At 47.6% G+C, this 18,438-nt stretch overlaps 1 protein-coding gene across 3 annotated transcripts in view; it reads left to right on the forward strand.

Annotated features, from left to right (window-relative positions):
- Positions 1 to 4,571, forward strand: part of ATP10A (ATPase phospholipid transporting 10A (putative)) — a 73,617-nt gene extending 69,046 nt beyond the window's left edge. For 2 of the 3 annotated variants that reach the window (XM_056124594.1, XM_056124595.1), the window contains exons 17-21: positions 1,654 to 1,854; positions 2,308 to 2,388; positions 2,467 to 2,571; positions 3,275 to 3,462; positions 3,585 to 4,571. In XM_056124594.1, coding sequence (XP_055980569.1) covers positions 1,654 to 1,854; positions 2,308 to 2,388; positions 2,467 to 2,571; positions 3,275 to 3,462; positions 3,585 to 4,185 — 1,176 coding nt within the window. In that variant the 3' untranslated portion in view covers positions 4,186 to 4,571. Of the gene's footprint in view, positions 1 to 1,653; positions 1,855 to 2,307; positions 2,389 to 2,466; positions 2,572 to 3,274; positions 3,463 to 3,584 lie in introns of those variants that run through there. The other variant, XR_008793886.1, reaches the window with a different exon arrangement.
- The last annotated feature ends 13,867 nt before the right edge of the window (positions 4,572 to 18,438 follow it).

Genomic DNA, 18,438 nt, shown 5'->3' on the forward strand with positions numbered 1-18,438 from the left:
TCAACTCCTCATATGTAGGAAGGCATCTGTGCCACTAATAGGTGGTGATCCCTTCCCTGTCCACAGGGAGAGATCTTCCCAACTTCTCAGCCTCAGAGGAGACCCTCCATGGCATTATTGTTTGATGCCCAGAGTTTATTGGCCAGCAGGGAGCTCAACAGATAACAAGACTCATTTTGGACAACCCAGCTGGTCTTATCACAGCTTGTCAGCCTGCCACATTTGTATTTTCTTCCTGTGGTGGAAGTCCATGGCCACTCAACTCTTGCTCATCTAAAAGAACGTATAGCTAAAGAAGGAAGCAGGACCTGGGGTGTGTTCCTCACAGGTAGGTGGGGAGTTGTCAAAGGTAGAGAAGGGAGCCATGGAGAATGCCATGGTGTCCCAACTTAAAGGCAAATCATCCCTTCAATATCCCCTCCCCCATGGCTCCAAAAGCACAAGTCAGAAAAGACATCTGCAGCCCTATGTTCATTGTAGCTCTATGCACAATAGCCAAAATCTGGAAACAACCTAAATGCCCAGGAATATATGAGTAGATAAAGTGGGTACTGCTACACAGTGGAATACTACTTATCCATCAGGAAAAATGAAGTCATGTGATTTTCTGATACGTGGTTGCATTTGGAGATATAATGTTGAGTCTGAGGTGAAGGGACAAAGATAGTGGTCTCACTAATATGCGAGATAAGAAGACACGTAGTAGGGCCACAAACAATTCTCAAAAACAGCAGGAACAAAGAGCAGGAGAACTGGTCCTAGCGAGAACCTTGGCAATGTAGGGGGTGAGAGTACAGCCTAGGGAAGGGACCATCATGACAATGATAAAGGGCAATGGTCACTCTGGACAAGGACTGAATGCTGAAAGGAGATATAGTGGTATATATGATACCCTTTCAATAACAGTATTGCAAACCACACTGTCTATGAGAGAAAAAGGCAAAGACAAAAAGTGTCTGCCAGGGAGGCATACTGGAAGGCAGGAGGGAAATGGTGTAGGGAAGAGGCAAATGGTGTTGGAACATTGGATGCCTGAAGCCCAATCGTGAATAATTTTGTCATTCAAGGTGATTTAATATTTTAAATAAATAAAATTAAATAATTCTTGGCCCTCTCACAGCTGGTGCCATCCAAGAACTGAGAAGTCAAACCTTTATTTGCTTTTCATGAATGATCTTCAGCAATTCTGGTTCAAGACTTCATCCCAGATAAAGTGGCTATGGCAGATCCCTTGCGTTAAGGGGAACCAGAGAGGAGAAACAAGAGATACAGGATGAGGCTATCCTATGACAGGTCTGCAACCCACAGCATCAGCACCAGAGCAGAGGAGAGACAGATGTAGATGCAGGGTGAGACTGTCCTGTGATGGGCTCTGCACCCTGAAGCATCAGAACAAGAGCAGAGGAGAGATGGAGATGCCGGATGAGAGCTGTCTTATGACAGGCTCTGTACCCCATAGCATCAGTACCAGAGCAGAGGAGAGACAGATGTAGATGTGGGGTGAGACTGTCCTATGATGAACTCTGTGCCCTGCAGCTTCAGGACCAGAGTAGAGGAGAGACGGAGATGCAGGGCGAGGCTGTCCTATGTTGGGCTCTGCACTCTGCAGTATCAGGAAAGCAGCCAGGCCTCCTCGTCCTTCCCTCGTTGCAGATGTTCGTGTGTCTCCTGTTTTGGTTCCAGTTCTTCTGCGGCTTCTCTGCATCCACCATGATCGACCAGTGGTACCTGATCTTCTTCAACCTGCTCTTCTCGTCGCTGCCCCAGCTCGTGACTGGTGTGCTGGATAAGGATGTACCAGCACATGTGTTGCTCTCGCGGCCTCGGCTCTACAGGAGCGGGAAGAGCATCGAGGTGGGATCCCAACTCCTCGTCCTCTCAACCTCTACAATCCCCCTCAGGAGCCCTCCTTCCCTGCACACACACCCCAGAGACCGATGGTTCATATTTGTGACCTTGGGGGAGAAGTGAACAGAACCTGCTTGTGTGCAGAGAGTGACCGTGATGTCACGGTGAATGGCTGCATCCCAGTCCCAAGGAGATGCATGCATCCAGAGTAGGGACACCTGTGGAGGCACTAAACCCCACCAGGAAGATACTGAGAGAGCCAGGAAGGTTGTGCAAAGCTCCAGAACACAGGCTTCATTTTCCTATCACTGACTCAGAATTCCTCAGCTCTCTCGTGGGACCCTCACTGCTCGAGAACCCCCAAGTTAGCACATCTCCCCTGTCCTGTATGGAAGAAGCCCGGAGAATGCCTCTTCTCTCCCCCTCCCCATAATTCCCAGTGCCCCTTTTGTGTCCCAGGAATACGGGCCCTGTACCTTCTGGTTGAACATGGCAGATGCGGCCTTCCAAAGCCTGGTTTGCTTTTTCATCCCTTACCTGGTAAGTTGGCCGCTGGCCTGGCCTGCCCTATGCATCCCCGGTGAGAACCCATAGTCCCAGGAGACTGCTGTCTTCCAGGTTTACTATGACTCAGATGCAGACGTCTTTACCTGGGGGACACCCATCACGGCCATTGCCCTCTTCACCTTCCTGCTTCACCTGGGCATCGAGACCAGGACCTGGGTAAGCGTCCACCCTGTACCTGCCCTGCACTCTCCTACTGAGTCTGGGTACAGGTGGAGGCAGGGGTCTAGCAATGCCAACCTGGCCGGAGGACAAGACTGCTGGGGACTGGTCCAGCCCCACTGGAGCCTGGGACAGAGCGCTTGCCCCTCCATTCACTGTGGGCCTCATTAGCTCCTTCCCCCCTTCTCTCCACCCCTGCTCTCCCAAGGACCTCTCCTAGCACGTAGGATAAACCAAGAAGATTGCTGGTTTTCAGCTTTCTGTGGGGACTAGAAGGGTCCCCACAGAACCCTTCTAGAAGGTGCTGGGGCCACACATGTGACTCTGTGCTCATGGATCATCCGGGGTCACCCTTGCACTATCTTCCTGGCCTCTGTAAAACTTTTTATTTTGGGGAGAGGGCAGTATTAAGGAGGCCCAGGAGCCACATGGGTGATTCTCAGCTGACCAGGCTGTCAGCACCCGGGGCCTGTGGTTGTGATGTGACCTGGGCCCCCGCAATGCCAAGGATCTCTGAGCCCCCCGAGCAGTGCTCAGGACCTCCAGATATACCCAGAGATACTCAGGGCCCCAAACACGGTGCCAGGGATCGAACTGGGGTATCTTTGTTCCATTCTCTCTCATCAGATGTGTTCTGCTTTTAAGTGGGAATCAGACGCAAATCAGATGTAAATCCCAAGTCCCTTCTCCCTGCCCCCAGACCTGGCTGAACTGGATCACGTGCATCTTCAGTGTCGTGTTGTTTTTCTCCGTGGCTCTCATCTACAACTCGTCCTGTCCCACCTGCTACCCCCCGTCCAACCCTCACTGGACCATCCAGACGCTGATGGGTGACCCCCTCTTCTACCTGACTTGCCTCCTCACCCCTGTCGCTGCTCTCTTGCCCAGGTGGGTATCCAAGACCTCAGACCGCCCCTCCACCCAGGCATAAGTAACCCCCGCACCCTCAGAGTGTCAGAAAACACTCCCGCATCACACGCAGCTGACAATCTCCTGTCTGCTCTTTCCAGACTGTTCTTCAAAGCTCTGCAGGGCAGTCTGTTCCCCACCCCACTTCAGCTGGGCCGACAGCTGGCCAAGAAGTTCCCCCCGAAACTCCCCACCACTCAGGGACCCCTCACGCAAGAACCGAGAACCAGGCCATCGGAACCAAGCCTCGCGAGGCCCTCCTTCAGGGACCCCAGCCCAACACAGCCCCCACAGCCCCCCCAGCCCAAGCCCTCCTGCTCCCCAGAAGCCAGTGGGGAGCCCAGCGTGGTGGAGACCGGCGTGCTGGTGCGGGGCGACCCTCTGCCAGAGCAAGTTGGGCTCCCAGTCCCAGAGGTCCCCACCCCCAGGGAGGCAGAGCGCAGTGAGTGTGCGAGGCATGCTAAGACAAAGCCCCCCAATACCAGCAGGGCGGCCCCCCTATTATCCATCTTCAACCTCCCAAGCTTGGGCTCCTTCAACTGGATTTCCTCGCTTTCCCTGGGCAGCGGGCTGGGCAGCACCCTCCAGATCTCGCAGAGTACTTTGCAGATGGACAAGCAGGACAGTGAGCTCCTGCCCAGCCCCCCGCAGCAGAGCCAGGACCTGCAGAACCTCCAGGGCCAGGATACCTACTACTTCTAGAAGCTTCTTCCAGGCACAGCAGCTGGCCAGCAGCAGCCCAAGCAACAGACTTTCCAATGGCCTTTTTGGGGGGTGGGGGAAATCTATCTTAAAGTATATCTATCCCATAGATGTTCATGTTATTTATGAGCCTTCTCCGCTCAGGGTGCTGTGCGAGGTGTGTTTGTTGGTTCTCAAGGAGCACGCAGGGAAGGAAAGGTACCGCAAGAGAAAGTTTATTTTTGCAAAGTTCTACATAGAGTATATGGATAAGAAAAGAAGGAAAAGAAAAATAAAAGACTCAGAGCTTTAACGTATAAAAAAAGTTGGAAGCGAAAGTAACACTTGAAGTGTGTCTAGATTTATTTTTTCATCTCATTTTATTAAAAAAACGCAGTCTGACTGGTTTCCTCGACTCTGGCCTTTGCTTTCCTCATGCATGCATGTCTGAGTGGTGAGGACCCCCCCAAGTGTGGGTGTGTGGGGCACAGGGAGTCCCCAGTACCCTCCACCATTTTTCCCCCTTCTTTCTCCTGGGAGGGCAGAGATGGGATTGCCCTCAGAGCAGGTGAGGCCTCAGGAGGCAGCCTGAGCTGCTTTCTGCCTCAGGCAGCATTTTTTGAAGGTTGCTTGGTCAGAGAAGCACCCAGTCTAGGGTCCTGCCTGCTGCACACCCAGCAAGCATTCAGAAGCCACCTACAGCAGTCGTTGGAGGGTGCTCCCACTCACCAGGGTTCCATAAAACTCCCCCATGCACTTCTGACAGTGACCATTGAATGCAGAGCTGGAAATAATTCTGGAGCACTATTGGGAGTGCCCCCAAGACTTCCCCAAATAAAAATAAATAAGAGAAATAGTCAGAAGTCAATAATGTGATGATCTACCTTCATGATCACAATCATCCTGTTGTTCATCGATTGCCTCGAGCAGGCACCAGTAACGTCTCCTTCGCCCTAGCCCTGAGATTTTAAAAAGTGCCATATTCAAGGCTCTTTCAGGGTTAGGAGAATGAGACCCATCATTGTTACTGGTATTTGGCATATTGGGTACACCACGGGGAGTTTGCCAGACTCTGCCGTGTGGGCAGGTTACATTTGGTGGCCTGCCAGGTTGTCCAAAGTAAAAATGAGATAATAAGATATCGCTTTTGGGAGCTGGGTTTTATAGTCTCTGGGTCTTGGCCCTTGATGGGATTACACGGTGCAGGGGGCCAGTTGGTGGGTGTGACCCCTGCCTACTGAAAGATGAAGGATCTGGGTGGAGGATGCTCAGCCCCGACCCGAGCAGGCTTAGAGATCTCAGCCCCGGGACCCACATGCCTTTATTCCTCTGCCGGTACCTTAAAAAAAAAAATAACAGAAGACCTTAAACGAAACCCAAAGCAAGAAGAAGGAAGAAAATAATCAAGATTAGAGTGTAAATAAATGAAAAGAAAGAGAAAAATAGAACAAAACTCAGGTTCCTAGGAAAAGTAGAGGGGTGAAGAGCTTGCCTTGCACACAGCCAGCTCTAATGTGATCCCCAGCACCTCATAGGGTCCCATGAGTCCTGTCAGGAATAATCCCTGAGCACTGAACACTGCTGCCAGGTGTGACCCCCAAAACCACCACCAACAACAAAACCCTTGCAATCAGAATCAGAGTCTGAACTTGATTCTGTTTAATACCAGGAGTGCAAAACAGAACAGCTCCCAGGATACAAAACAAAACAGTCTCTCTGGCACCCAATCTTGCTAGGGAAAGTTTTGAGGGTTAAGGTATTCATCTGACATGCATACTGTCCCAGAGTCCATCCTTATCAGTGCACACCCCCCATCAAGCCACCCCCACACAGCCCTAGAGGTGGCCAGCAGTCCAGGTAGTCCTATTCAAGACCATCCAGAGCAGCACCTCGTCAGCAGATGGAGAACCTAAACTTCCACCTGCACTGCTTGGGAGTAGACCCCCAACCCCCAAAATGCCAATTTCTAGATATTCCTGCATCCAAAGTCTGCTTTATTTATTCTATTACTTTTTGGCAACTGTTTTTATGTCTGACACCAAAAGCCTAGGCATCAAAGGTGAAAATTGAATATTGGAATTCATTAAAATTCCAACCATTGAAATAAAAACAAATAATCATAACTGAAATTCCAATAATAAAATAAAAAATTTCTCTGTGCATCCAAGATCACTATAAATAGAATAAAAGACTATCAAAAAGAATGAAAAAAATACTTGCAGATCACACATGTAAGATATTAATATCCATAATGAGAATTTTTATAACTTTAGACAAATGGCTCCATTCAAAAGATCAATAAACATTTCACAAAAAATTGCATAGGACCAATAAGTGCATGAAAAGAAGATCAATGTCACTAATCAATTAAGAAATAAAAATTTAAAAAACAAGTATCTCATCCATCAGGATGACTATTATCAAAAACGAAAAGGAAAGAAGTGTTAGTGGGTGTGATGAGTTGTTTGAACCCTATGGAGATAGATATCCACAGTCTTCTTTGAAGGGCAGTTTTTTTTTCCTTCTGAAAATGCTCTTCTGAGATAAAAACAGGTTAGAAGGTATGCCTGGGAAAGTCACTTGAGGTTCAAACCTTCAGACAGACAGAGCGGCAGGTGGCTTGCTCTCTAGGATGAAGAACATTCCTAGAAGCCCAGTTCCTAGGGCAAATGTAGTTGGAGCATTCTGCAGGACATGAATAGATAGATATGAACGTCACCATTATCTTCCCCAAAGCACCAGCTAAGATGTCACCCAGTTTAGGCAGTTTCAAAGTTTGCTGCTTGCAAAGATGGTGCTAATGTATGGCCTGATCCAAACTCCGTAGTTCAAACCCCAAACCAGAAGAAACCGTTTAGAGGTGATTCTGTCCTCTGCTTCTCAGCTCCACTGTCTACATCCAGTCTTGATCTTAGAATGTGAACATTGGGTGAATCCCAGAGCAAAATTATGCTCGAAACACTCAGACTTTCCTGCTAAAATCAGAGTTAAAGGAAAGTTCCTGCTTAGAACCCATATAGTTTAATATTTTCTGAAACTTCTGGCTAATGCAACAAGATAGGATTTTTGTTTGTTTGTTCTGGAGCCAGACTTGGCTTTACTCTGGGATCTATGATCAGTGTTCACTCCTGATAGTGCTCAGGACCATATGAAATGCAGGAGAATCAAGACAAGTGCCCACCCTGCTGTACTATACATCTGGCCCCAGGATTTTTTTTTTCAAGATTGACTATCAGAAATAAAAACCAAATTGACATGACTAACACCTTCTTGACTTGACAAAGTCAAATGATGTCATTAAAAGTCTGAGCATTATTAGGTAAAAGGTAAAGGTAAAGGCCCTCCCGTTGATCGTCGATTTGCTCGAGCGGGCCCAGTAACGTCTCCATTGGAGACTTTGTTGTTACTGTGTCTGGCATATTGAATACTCTCGGTAGCTTGCCGGGCTCTCCGAGAGGGGCGGAGGAATCGAACTCAGGTCGGCCATGTTGGCTGCGTGCAAGGCAAACGCCCTACCCGAAGAGGAAGTAATAAACTAATGGTGAGGAAAAGTATGGTTTTCCAAAAGAGCAGCAAGCCCCATTGGGAATAATGGGGGAAGGAAAGCTCCCATTCAACACGGTATGAAAATTTTAAATGCCCGAGAATGACCTCAATCAGTGCACATAACTTACCCATGTTTAGGAAGACCTGAAGTATTATTCATGGAAATTCTCTTCCTCTCTAGGTCAAAAAGAATTAGGGGCTGGGGAAATACTACAGTGGGGAGGGCTGACCCCAGATTCAATCCCTGGCACTCTGTATGGTCCCTAGAGTCCTTCCAGTAGTGATCCCTGAAAACAGAGCCAGGAGTAAACCCTGAGCATTGCCAGGTGTGAGCCAAAAACGAAAGGAAGGAAGGAAGGAAGGAAGGAAGGAAGGAAGGAAGGAAGGAAGGAAGGAAGGAGAAAGAAGAGAGGGAATAAAGAATGAGAGAAAGGAGAAAGAAATCGAGAAGGAAGGGAGGGAAGAAAGAATGAGAGAAGAGGAAAGAGAAAGAAAGAAAGAAAGAAAGAAAGAAAGAAAGAAAGAAAGAAAGAAAGAAAGAAAGAAAGAAAGAGAGAGGAGGTAGGGAGGAAGAAAGAGAAGGATTGCAGAGAGTACAGCAGGTAGAGGGCTCGCCTTGCTGGTTGACCCAGGTTCTATTCTCAGCACCCATATGGTCCCCCAAGCACCACCAGGAGTGATCCCTGAATGCAGAGCCAGGAGTAAGCCCTGAGCACTGCCGGGTGTGGCCCCAAACAAACAAATAAGAAAGCATACAATGAACCAAAGAGCTGGGCCCATTACTCTGCGCCCACCAAGGCTGCATCAGAGGGACATGGAGAGCCTGTGGTTCCAGGACCAAACCCCAAGCTTGTTCATGCCAGGCATACTGCACCTCTCTGAGCTGTCTCCCCAGCCCCAGACCGGGACAGTACACATATGTGGACACACACACACACACACCACGGTGTCATTGGTTCCATTCTGGCACATCTATATACCCACAAAACCCCTAGCACAGCCAGGGTCGAGAGAAGCAGAGGTTTCCTGGACCATCTGTGATCCCTGCTCTGTCCTGCCTTCTCCTCACCACACCCGCATCCCAGGGAAGCAATTATTCCTTTGCATCCAGACAGATCATCCTGTCTTTCCTAGGTCTTCATAGAAACGGAATCATCATTTTTCTCTGTCGCCTCTCTCCTTGCACTCAGCATGTTACACTGAGCTTCCTTGCTTGTATCAATAATGCATGTCTGCTTGCTGCTGACCCATGGTCTGCTGTGTACTTCTCACCGCAGCTTTAGCCATTTGTTCTTGATGAACATTTGGGCTGGTTCCAGCTTTCAACTCTTGCAAATATGCCTCTGTGAGCCTTTGTGGATGGGTCTCTGTGGACAGGACGTTTTTCTTGGGGGGAAGGGTGTTTGGATTACACATAGTAACACTCAGTGGCTTAGTCCTATCTCTGTGCTCAGAAGTGACCCCTGGTGGTGCTCCGGGGACCACATTCGGTGGTCCACGTTCTCTCCACTTTGAGTAAACGCACAGCTGCAGCCCTGGTAGGTATGTACAGTGGTGCAACAGTGTCTGTGCTGAGGTGCCTTCCTACCACGGGACCTGAGAGTGCCAGTTGGTCTCTCGCTGGGCAGCCCTTGCACTGTATCACGAGCAAAGCCCTGAGTCCTGTAATAGAAACTCTGCAGAAGGGAGTCTCAGGAAGAAATGGCAGATTCACCTTGGTGAGGAAAACCCGAGAAATGCACATAGGGTACTGAGGAGCTCCTGAGAACGGTGCCCACTTCTTTGCACAAAATAAGATCCAGGGGCATCAGATATGTCATTGAGAACATTCTTGGTTCTACAGCTAAAAGTTGTCCACATGACCCAGCAATACCACTTCTGGGAATATATCCCAGGAATGCAAAAAAGCACAGTAGAAATGACATCTGCTCCTGTATGTTCATTGCAGCACTGTTCACAATAGCCAGAATCTGGAAACAACCCGAGTGCTCGAGAACAGATGAATGATTAAAGAAACTGTGGTACATCTACACAATGGAACACTATGCAGCCGTTAGGAAGGATGAAGTCATGGAATTTTCTTATTAGTAGATGGACATAGAGAGTATCATGCTAAGTGAAATGAGTCAGAAAGAGTGGGACAGACATAGAATGACTGCACTTATTTGTATAATATAGAATAACATAATATGAGACCCACACCCAAGGACAGTAGAGACAAGGGCCAAGAGGATCACTTCATGGTTTGGAACCCAGTCTCATGAGCTGAGGGAGAAGGCAGCTGGGATGGAGAAGAGACCACTAAGTCAACGATGGTTGAAGGGATTGCTCGGGATGGGAGATATGTGCTGAAAGTAGACAGAGGACCAAACATGATGTCCTCTCAGTATCTGTATTGCAAACCATAATGTCCAAACGTAGAGAGAGAGAGTAAGAAGAAAATTGTCTGTCACAGAGAAAGAAGGTGGGGTCAGTTTGGAGTAGTGGGAGGGATACTGGGGACATTGGTGGTAGAAAACGTACACTGGTGGAGGGATGGGTGTTCAATCATTTTATGACTAAAATTCAATTATGAAAGCTTTGTAACTATCTCACAGTGATTCTATAAAAATAAATAAATGAATTTAAATAAAAATGAAAGTTCCATTATCTTAAAAAAAATAAAATAAAAGCACTGTTATTTTGTTTCTTAGCAAAAAAGCTCCAACAGGTGAAGCAGACATCAATGCATGCAGTAAGGCAGGCTCCAGTCCATAGTAACGTCACAATGCTAACATCTTCCAGACCCTTTTCCTCTGGGCACTGTGGCCAGCTCTGGGTGCTAATCTCCGCATAACTAACCATCCCCCCCAATGCTGTCCAGGTTTCTGGGCTCGGAAAGTACTGCCCCCATTATTGACCATTCTGGAAAGCCTTCCTCCTTGGCTAGACTGTCTGTCCCACCAGCACATACTTTAGTTTGGGCTCTGCCAGAAATAGAATCACACAAGCAAGGCCAGTGCCCATTCCCACACTCTGCTGCCCACTCTCTTGTGTTCCCACCATGTTGTTTAAATGAGCCATAGCAGGTCGGACCACCCATGAGAGTCTTCCTCAGGCAAGGACTCTACATCCAAAGGTTCTTTTCTCAATAACCAGGACTGAGTAGCTACATGAGCCTGTGTACATGAGCTGTTTTCAGCCTCCACTGAAAACACAGAGTATTGCTATACCCTGAAAACAGAGTATAGCACCAACACCTCTGAGTTAGACTTGCCTCATGACAGTTCTCTCCACCACCCTGCCACTTTAGCGGGTGGCTTGTTTCGGAGCTGAGTTGAGAGAATTCTGCTGTGGCCCCTGGAGCACATGATCCAGAGTCCATCCCTGGAGAGCTCACTGTCCAGTGTCAGCTGAAGTGACATTCCTGGGTATGTCACTACATAGTAAAGTCCAAGCACTGTCTTTGTCCAAATTGAGGGACTCACCAGTGGAGAGATGCTCCCTCTTTCCGGGCCAGCGGTGGCACCTCCCAGCTCACCTTCTCTTCCTTCATTTCTGTTTCCTCCGCCCTCACCTGCCAGGGCTGACCCCTATAGTTTTTCCCAATAAACTTCACTCTAGCCCTACTCCATCACCTGCAGACATCCCGGGAAGCAGCTGTGACAACCATCTGTCCTAAAATTGTTTAAAGGAAGAGAGAGGAAGCTCAAAGAAAAACAAAAATGCCTCATCTATAAAGAGTAAGAAATGGTATTTGATGGTTTCTGAAGCAGTAGTTATTTATGTGCAAAATTCCACCTCTGTGTAAGTGTGTGCACAAAGGTTTAAAGTTACGGAGTTCTACTACTTATGTGTGTATCATGCATGTGTATTTAATTATGTATTATTTTTCTTCTTTTGTTACTTTATTTTTTATTGAATAACCATGAAATACACAGTTCCAAAGTTGTCCATGGCTGGGTTTCAGTCATACAATGCTCCAACACCTGTCCCTTCACCAGGGCACATTTTCCACCACCAGTATTTTTTTAATCTAATGCCAACAAGATCTATAGTGTCTAAGTAAACATCCAAGTCATTTAAAGTAAATATTATTTTATATATACAACATACAAACACCTACGTATAGAAACATAACAACATGCCTATACACAAGTGTCTACAAATACATCCCTATATTCAACATTTCATTTTTACTTGAAGCCCAATTATACTGATGTCCAGGCTGGTTCAACTGATTAGGTGATTCGAAAGCCCCAAGGATTTCCTGCCCTGGATACACACAAGCTGCAAGAATCTCTTTAGATTCTTCCTCTTTAATTTAGATTTATTTTTTATTTTTATTTTTAAATGGATTGATTAAGCTTCTGTGGCTTATAATACTATTCATAATGATGTATCATACATCTGATTCCAACACCACACCATTCCCAGTGTATCCACCTCCTCTTCCCAGCACCTCAGCATGACAGCACCCCGTCTCTCTCAAACCACAAGCCAATTGTGTCGATCAATTCTCCCATCCTGTTGCCTTTGGACCTTGTAGAGTCTGGCTTCTTAAATTGTTACTTGACACCCGCCCCCCGCCCCAATTAGGCTGCATAACTGCACGTGGGATTACAAAAATAATCGGCAATGCTGAAATTAAATTAGCAAACATCAGTTCAGAACTGATCACATCAAGACTAAGAGCTGTGTCCAGAGGTGCTCAGTCATGCTGCATTTCTCTGGAGGAAAGGGAACATGAGGGGACAGTGGGGTGATGTCCTCTCTGGACTGACCAGCTGCCACTTTCTCAATGTGAGTGGGGCCCCAAAGATGCTCTCACCTGTGTGCATTTCCAGTTTCTTCACATAATTTTGGGCCACACCTGGCAGTACTCTGGGGTTCCTCCTGATTCTGCATTCAGGAATTACTTCTGATAGTGCTCAGGGGATCATATAGATTCTGTGGATGGAAGAATCAGTAGGGAGAGTGATCGGCAAGGCAAGTGCCCTCCTTTATGTTGTTGTCCGGCACAATCTCCACAACTTTTAGGAGGTTCCCTGTAGAGGTGACATCACATCCATCATCCATCTCACGACTCATCTTTATTCTCTATTTTTGGCGGGGATGAGAGGCTTCTACAAGGTACTGAGGAGGGCTGCGGGGGGGGGGGGGGGTCACTTGTGACCATGTTCGGCCAATCAGGCCAGCAGCTCAGTGCTAGGTAGGGCTCAAGGATTCATTACCATCTGGTCCTGCAGGGTTGAGGACCAGCAGAGTTGCCAAGAATCAATTTCCAATTCGACACCAACTTCTCCAAGAACTGGAGAAAGATCACTTTTTTTTTCTCTTCATGAGAATCGCAGCCATCAAATTCAGTAATAGAATTTGTAACCTAATTTTAGTGAAAAAGCTTTTGCAACCATACCCTTCTTCTCTCTTTTGTCTGATGGCTACTGAAGCAGTAATTAGTTATGTGTTTTATTTTTTATTGAATCATCATGAAATATGCGTATAAAACTTTTTACAAAAGATCTAGGGGTCCACATTTTGTGTCTAAGATCCTCACTAGTGCTCCCTGCTTTACAAACCTGCAAATAAACATAATTCTTTTATTTCAGAATAGTGTTTTTCTCCGTGGACATTTGTTTAAATTTTCCAAATTAAGCAAAGACTGCTTCTAGCAAAAAGTGATCCAGTGCAGGTGTTGGAGAGATAGCCCTATATGGTTCCCCCAGCCCTGCCAGAAGTGATCCCTGAGCATAGAGCCATGAGCAAGCCCTAAGTACTATCAAGTGTGGTCAGAAAACAACAACAACAAAGTAATTCAGTACAAATAATGCATATGTGGGAAATGAATGATTTTTCAATGTCTGTATATAAGTGAATCTGCACTCTACATATGCACACGTGTGTCTATATGTGTGTGTCTCTGTGTGTGCATGTGTGTGTGCTTTTGTACATACTTGATTTTGTGTCTGCATGTGTGTGTGTCAGTGTGTTTGCATCTGCTTATGTGTCTCATGCATCTGTGTGATGAAGGGGTATTTTATCTGGGGCTTCAACACCAGGGGGAAAACATTTGACAGTTGTCATCAATATTTCTGAGACAAGCCACTTTTCTTTTCTTTAACCAGAAGAACAGAGTTGAATGACCCAGCGTGTCTAAGCCCCAGTGAGTCCCGCCGGGACTAAGAGTGACCATGCAGCCAGGATGTTCTTCTTGAACTTGATGTCAACTTATCCAATCTATATCAGTCAAGTCACAAAAACACTGCTGCCAGCAGCCCATGACAACAGTGCCCCCTACAGGCGGCTCTCCTTCCTGGATGGATTCCCCTGGGAAAAGGCCTGATTTAGGACTTCAGTGGGAAGTGATCCAAGGCAGACAGCTGAGAGCTGGGCAAGTCAGACAGAAGAAGGGAGCAGTGAGGTGCCAACACACAAAGCACTTCACAGACACTGGTGCTCACTCCCAGAACTGAATGCACAGTGGAAAACAGGCCCTCAAAGTGCTCCCAGGAGGGGACGAGGAATAACTCCACATATTCGCATGCATTTTCATGATCAGATGGATGTTGGGCAATACTAGCTTACAGTGCAAATATCAGCATTTCATTTGTCTGCATAATCATCAGAATGATACCATTCTTATGTCATGGTTCCAAATGCCTAAATATGGCTCCATCGAGAGAGAGAGAGAGAGAGAGAGAGAGAGAGAGAGAGAGAGAGAGAGAGAGACAGACAGACAGACAGAGACAGAGAGAGAGAGAGACAGAGAGAGAGAGAGACAGAGAGAGACAGAGAGAGACAGAGAGATATGTAGAGAGGGGGTGGGTGAGTGGGATGAAGAGAGACCCAGATACAGAATATCCATGTACAGACAGACATCAGTAGGGAGAGTGATGACGATGGAAAGAGGTGGATGGGTGGATATGGTAGTCAGGTAGGGACGGAAACAAAGACTGCAGCAGAGAGACAGTGGACAACTGTGTCTGTATATACTTCTGTCTTACCTGAACAGCAGCTGCAGGAGAGGAACATGCCTGGTTTTCCCTCACATCCCCCACCCCCTCCCAGGGCTTCCACTTGCTCAGAACCATTTCCCTGGAGTCAGCTTCTTAGGTGAGGAAGGAAGAGAGGAAAGAGGTGCAGCTGCCTTAGATCTCCCTCGCCTCTCCCTCCCTCTGCAGCATGAGGGACGGAAACTCAGTGCGGGAGACAGGAGAGTTCCCAGGCATCCTTCTACCTTCTTTCTGCCTTTGAGTCCAGCAATGAGGCTGCAGGTGCCTATCTGCAGCTGAACACATGACCTATGTCCCTTATACTCACTTTGCCTCCCAAAGTCTGGGGTTCCAAAATCCCATGCTCTCAGCTTCAGGAGGCAAGGCACATCTGTGTATGTATTCGGGATGGGGAGGGCATGGAACATTCTCCCCCAAATCACACACCCATTCTCTGGGGGCTAGTAGCCTTCCATCACCAAATTCTCGTCCAAAGATGGAACCACTGTGAAATTCATCATGATGACATAAAATCCAGCCCAGGCTCTCTCAGCGTAGGGCAGCCACACACTAAGGGGTGTTTGGCCACCAACAGCCTCTTCTTCAAAGGACAGGAGCTGCTTCTGGTGATTTTTCAGGGAGAGATGCAGCTGACTCCGCAGGCACAGAAGACAGGAACCCAAGTGAGCTAGATAATTTAATTCATCGATTCAAATCTGGCCAACTGACAGGGCAGCCAATCAAAATAAAGCAGGGGTGGCTGGGGGTCGGAGGTAGCAACAGATTAAAGGGACTCCTCCTACTGCCCACCCCCAGACCAGGATTCCTCTGTGTGTCTCTCCCTACACTCACCTACGCCCGGACAGACAGCAGAATCAGGCAGAGGGTAAGCCAGCAGGACCATAGCCAAAGACTCAGCAGGAAAGCCGAGATGGCAGAGAACCTCTGGGGTACAGTTCTAAAGAGGCCTAGCAACGGGATTTTAGACTAGAGAGCAAGAATGGTGCAGGGACAGGATGGGGCCACCGAGCACTGGAGCTGGGTAAACGACTGGGGACAGAACTTTGGACATTGTCCATGCACTGCTCCAGGCACTGAGGGACAGGACAAGTGATGCATACATGGGAGAAAGGTAAGACCTGGGCACTGGCTAGGGGCCTGGCCCATCTACTTGAACTGTACAATAAACTCCAGCTTCTCTTTCTTAATTTTCCCCTTACTGTAGCACTGTAGCACTGTCCTCCCATTGTTCATCGATTTTCTCGAGCGGGCCCAGTAATGTCTCCATTTTGAGAGTTGTTGTTACTGTGTTTGGCATATTGAATACGTCACTGGTAGCTTGCCAGGCTTTGCCATGTGGGCAAGATACTCTCGGTAGCTTGCCAGGCTCTCCGAGAAGGCCAGAGGAATTGAACCAGGGTCGGTCCCGGTTGGCCTCATGCAAAGCAAACACCCTACCTGCTGTGCTATCACTCCATCCCCTTACACTTTATAAAATTACTGTGCTTTACAAAGTTGTTCGTGATGATTTGTTTCAGGCATTCAATATTCTAATCCCCATCCGACCACCATTACACATTCCCTCCACTTTCTATTGTCTCCAATTTCTATTGCTGGTTATCAGTAATTTGCTAACAGAGTGATCAAAAAAAAAGTTTCTTTACAAGAGAGTTAGTGAAAATTGTTGTATCTCACCATGGAGTCATTAAGGCCTTGTATAAGAGATTACTAAGATGTTGTTACAGGTTAAGCCTTCTGCATTTATATTTTGTTAATCGAGATTGGTTGTATGTTGCATCGCATCAAATCTAGGGTGCTATTCCTGGTTTATCATTGTTGTAGACATTTGAACTTCTTGAGCTTCTGAGTTTTGTCTCCAAATGTTTCTGACAATTTTTCAGAACCCACCAGCAGAGGAAAAATCATTTTTGCACTAACAGAGCCAAGCAGAGAACCGAGAACAGAAATATCGAGAACAGAAATCCCTTCCATGCTTGATGAGAAGTGGGGAGTCGGTGGTATGGAGGGTGCCCAACTATCCCCAGTTTTGGTTGAAGAATAGGACTCGCTGGACTTAGCCTGCCTTGACAGCCCAGCCCCGTGCTGTTTGCTGGGTTAGTTCTCTCGAAGGCAGGTCACAGCGACCTCCCTCTGTCCCCCCACCCCCACCTTGCTCTGCAGCCCACTTGTGCCCTGCGGGCTCTGCAGGTGCTCCTGAGAGTCCTGGAGCACTTCAGCCTCTGCGTGGGGGAGAACAAAGCAGCCCCACACACAGCCGAAGGCTGTAGAGAACAGTGCGCTGCGGCTTCCTGGAATCCACGCAGCTTAATTGGAAAGCCCAGTCGGCTGGGCAGGAGGGAAGCGGCAGAAAATGTTCTCTCTGTTCTAATTCCAAGTTCCAAGAAGACTTGGGCAAATCTGGATGATGGTGGGGAGCCGAGAAATGTCCAGAACCTTCTGGATAAAGCAATTTGGCAAAACGTATTTAAGGTTGGAGGAATGTTGGCCTCCTGCCCCTTCAGTTACCTTGGAGTTCTTCCGACCAGTGAAATTACTGAAATCCCCTGGACATGAAGAGGAAATTCTAAATGGCTCCCAAGGAGGATAATCTTTCCGGTTTTGAGGTGAAGGAATGGAACATGACTCAAAGGAAATAGTGCTTCGGAGCCATGAAAAAGTTGGCAGAGCCCAGAAGTGACACCCCCCGCCCACCTATTTGCCCAAGATAGACCTGGCCCTGAGTCAGTCGCTAAGGGGGGGCCCTTGTCCAGGCGCCACTTTCTGCAGCCATAACATCACAACTGAGCATGGCTGCACTGAGTCTCAGATGCTGTGCCAACGGCAGGCAGGAATCTACTCACCTGGAAGCCAGACTTGTCTCCTTGCATCTGCCAGTGCCCACGGTGACGATCATGCCCCTGCTGCTGGTTTCAAGTCACACTGGAGAGCTGTGAAACAGGGTTCTCATCCATCCTCTCTGTCCATCCTGCATCAGCAGTAGGACCCTCACCATCACAGTGTTGCTCTTCCTCAGGTCGCAGTCGGCATTGAAACTGCATTCTAAGGGGCTGGAAGAATAGTTTAGCAGGTGGGGTGTTTGCTTGCATGTGGATGATGTGGGTTCGATTCCAGCATTCCAAAGCACTGCTAGGAATAATTCCTGAGTGCAGAGCAGGAGTAACCCCTGGGCATTTCCATGTGTGACACAAAAAGCAAAGAAAAAAATAAACTTCTTTCAAGAAAAATCACCCAAGAGCTTCGTTTTCTCACTCCCAGTCCTTGACTTTCCTTTTGCAATAAAGTCTAAACACTCTAAAGAAACAATTCCTTCTGCCTTTCATGCCTTCTTCTCAAAGCCAATGCTTAGCTCACTCTTTTCTTCTGATGCAATGAATATGAAGTTCATTCTTTTCTAGTTATTGATTTTTTTAAAAAGTGGCTTGTCTGGTGCATATCAGCCTGGCTTATAGCAAGCGCAAAATATAACAACCCAGGATGATGCTGGTAAGCCCCCCCAACATTGTGCAAACCAATGCTCCGCTACAACAGCCACCTGTGACCGTGAATGACTACCCTTCCTTCATAGTTCTGCATCTCCTTCCAGATCCAGTTCTTGTATCATACGGGTTAGATGTGAGGGAGTCCATGAGTGTGACCCTCTTTGATCATGAGAAGAAAGACATAGTTTCATATCCACTCCCTCAGCCACTCTGAAGTCACACTGGGGACCCCATGTGGCTATGTTCCATCACTGGGA

This window comes from Sorex fumeus, unplaced genomic scaffold (genome assembly GCF_029834395.1).
Source record: "Sorex fumeus unplaced genomic scaffold, SorFum_2.1 ptg000051l, whole genome shotgun sequence".
NCBI classification, from domain to species: Eukaryota; Metazoa; Chordata; class Mammalia; order Eulipotyphla; family Soricidae; genus Sorex; species Sorex fumeus.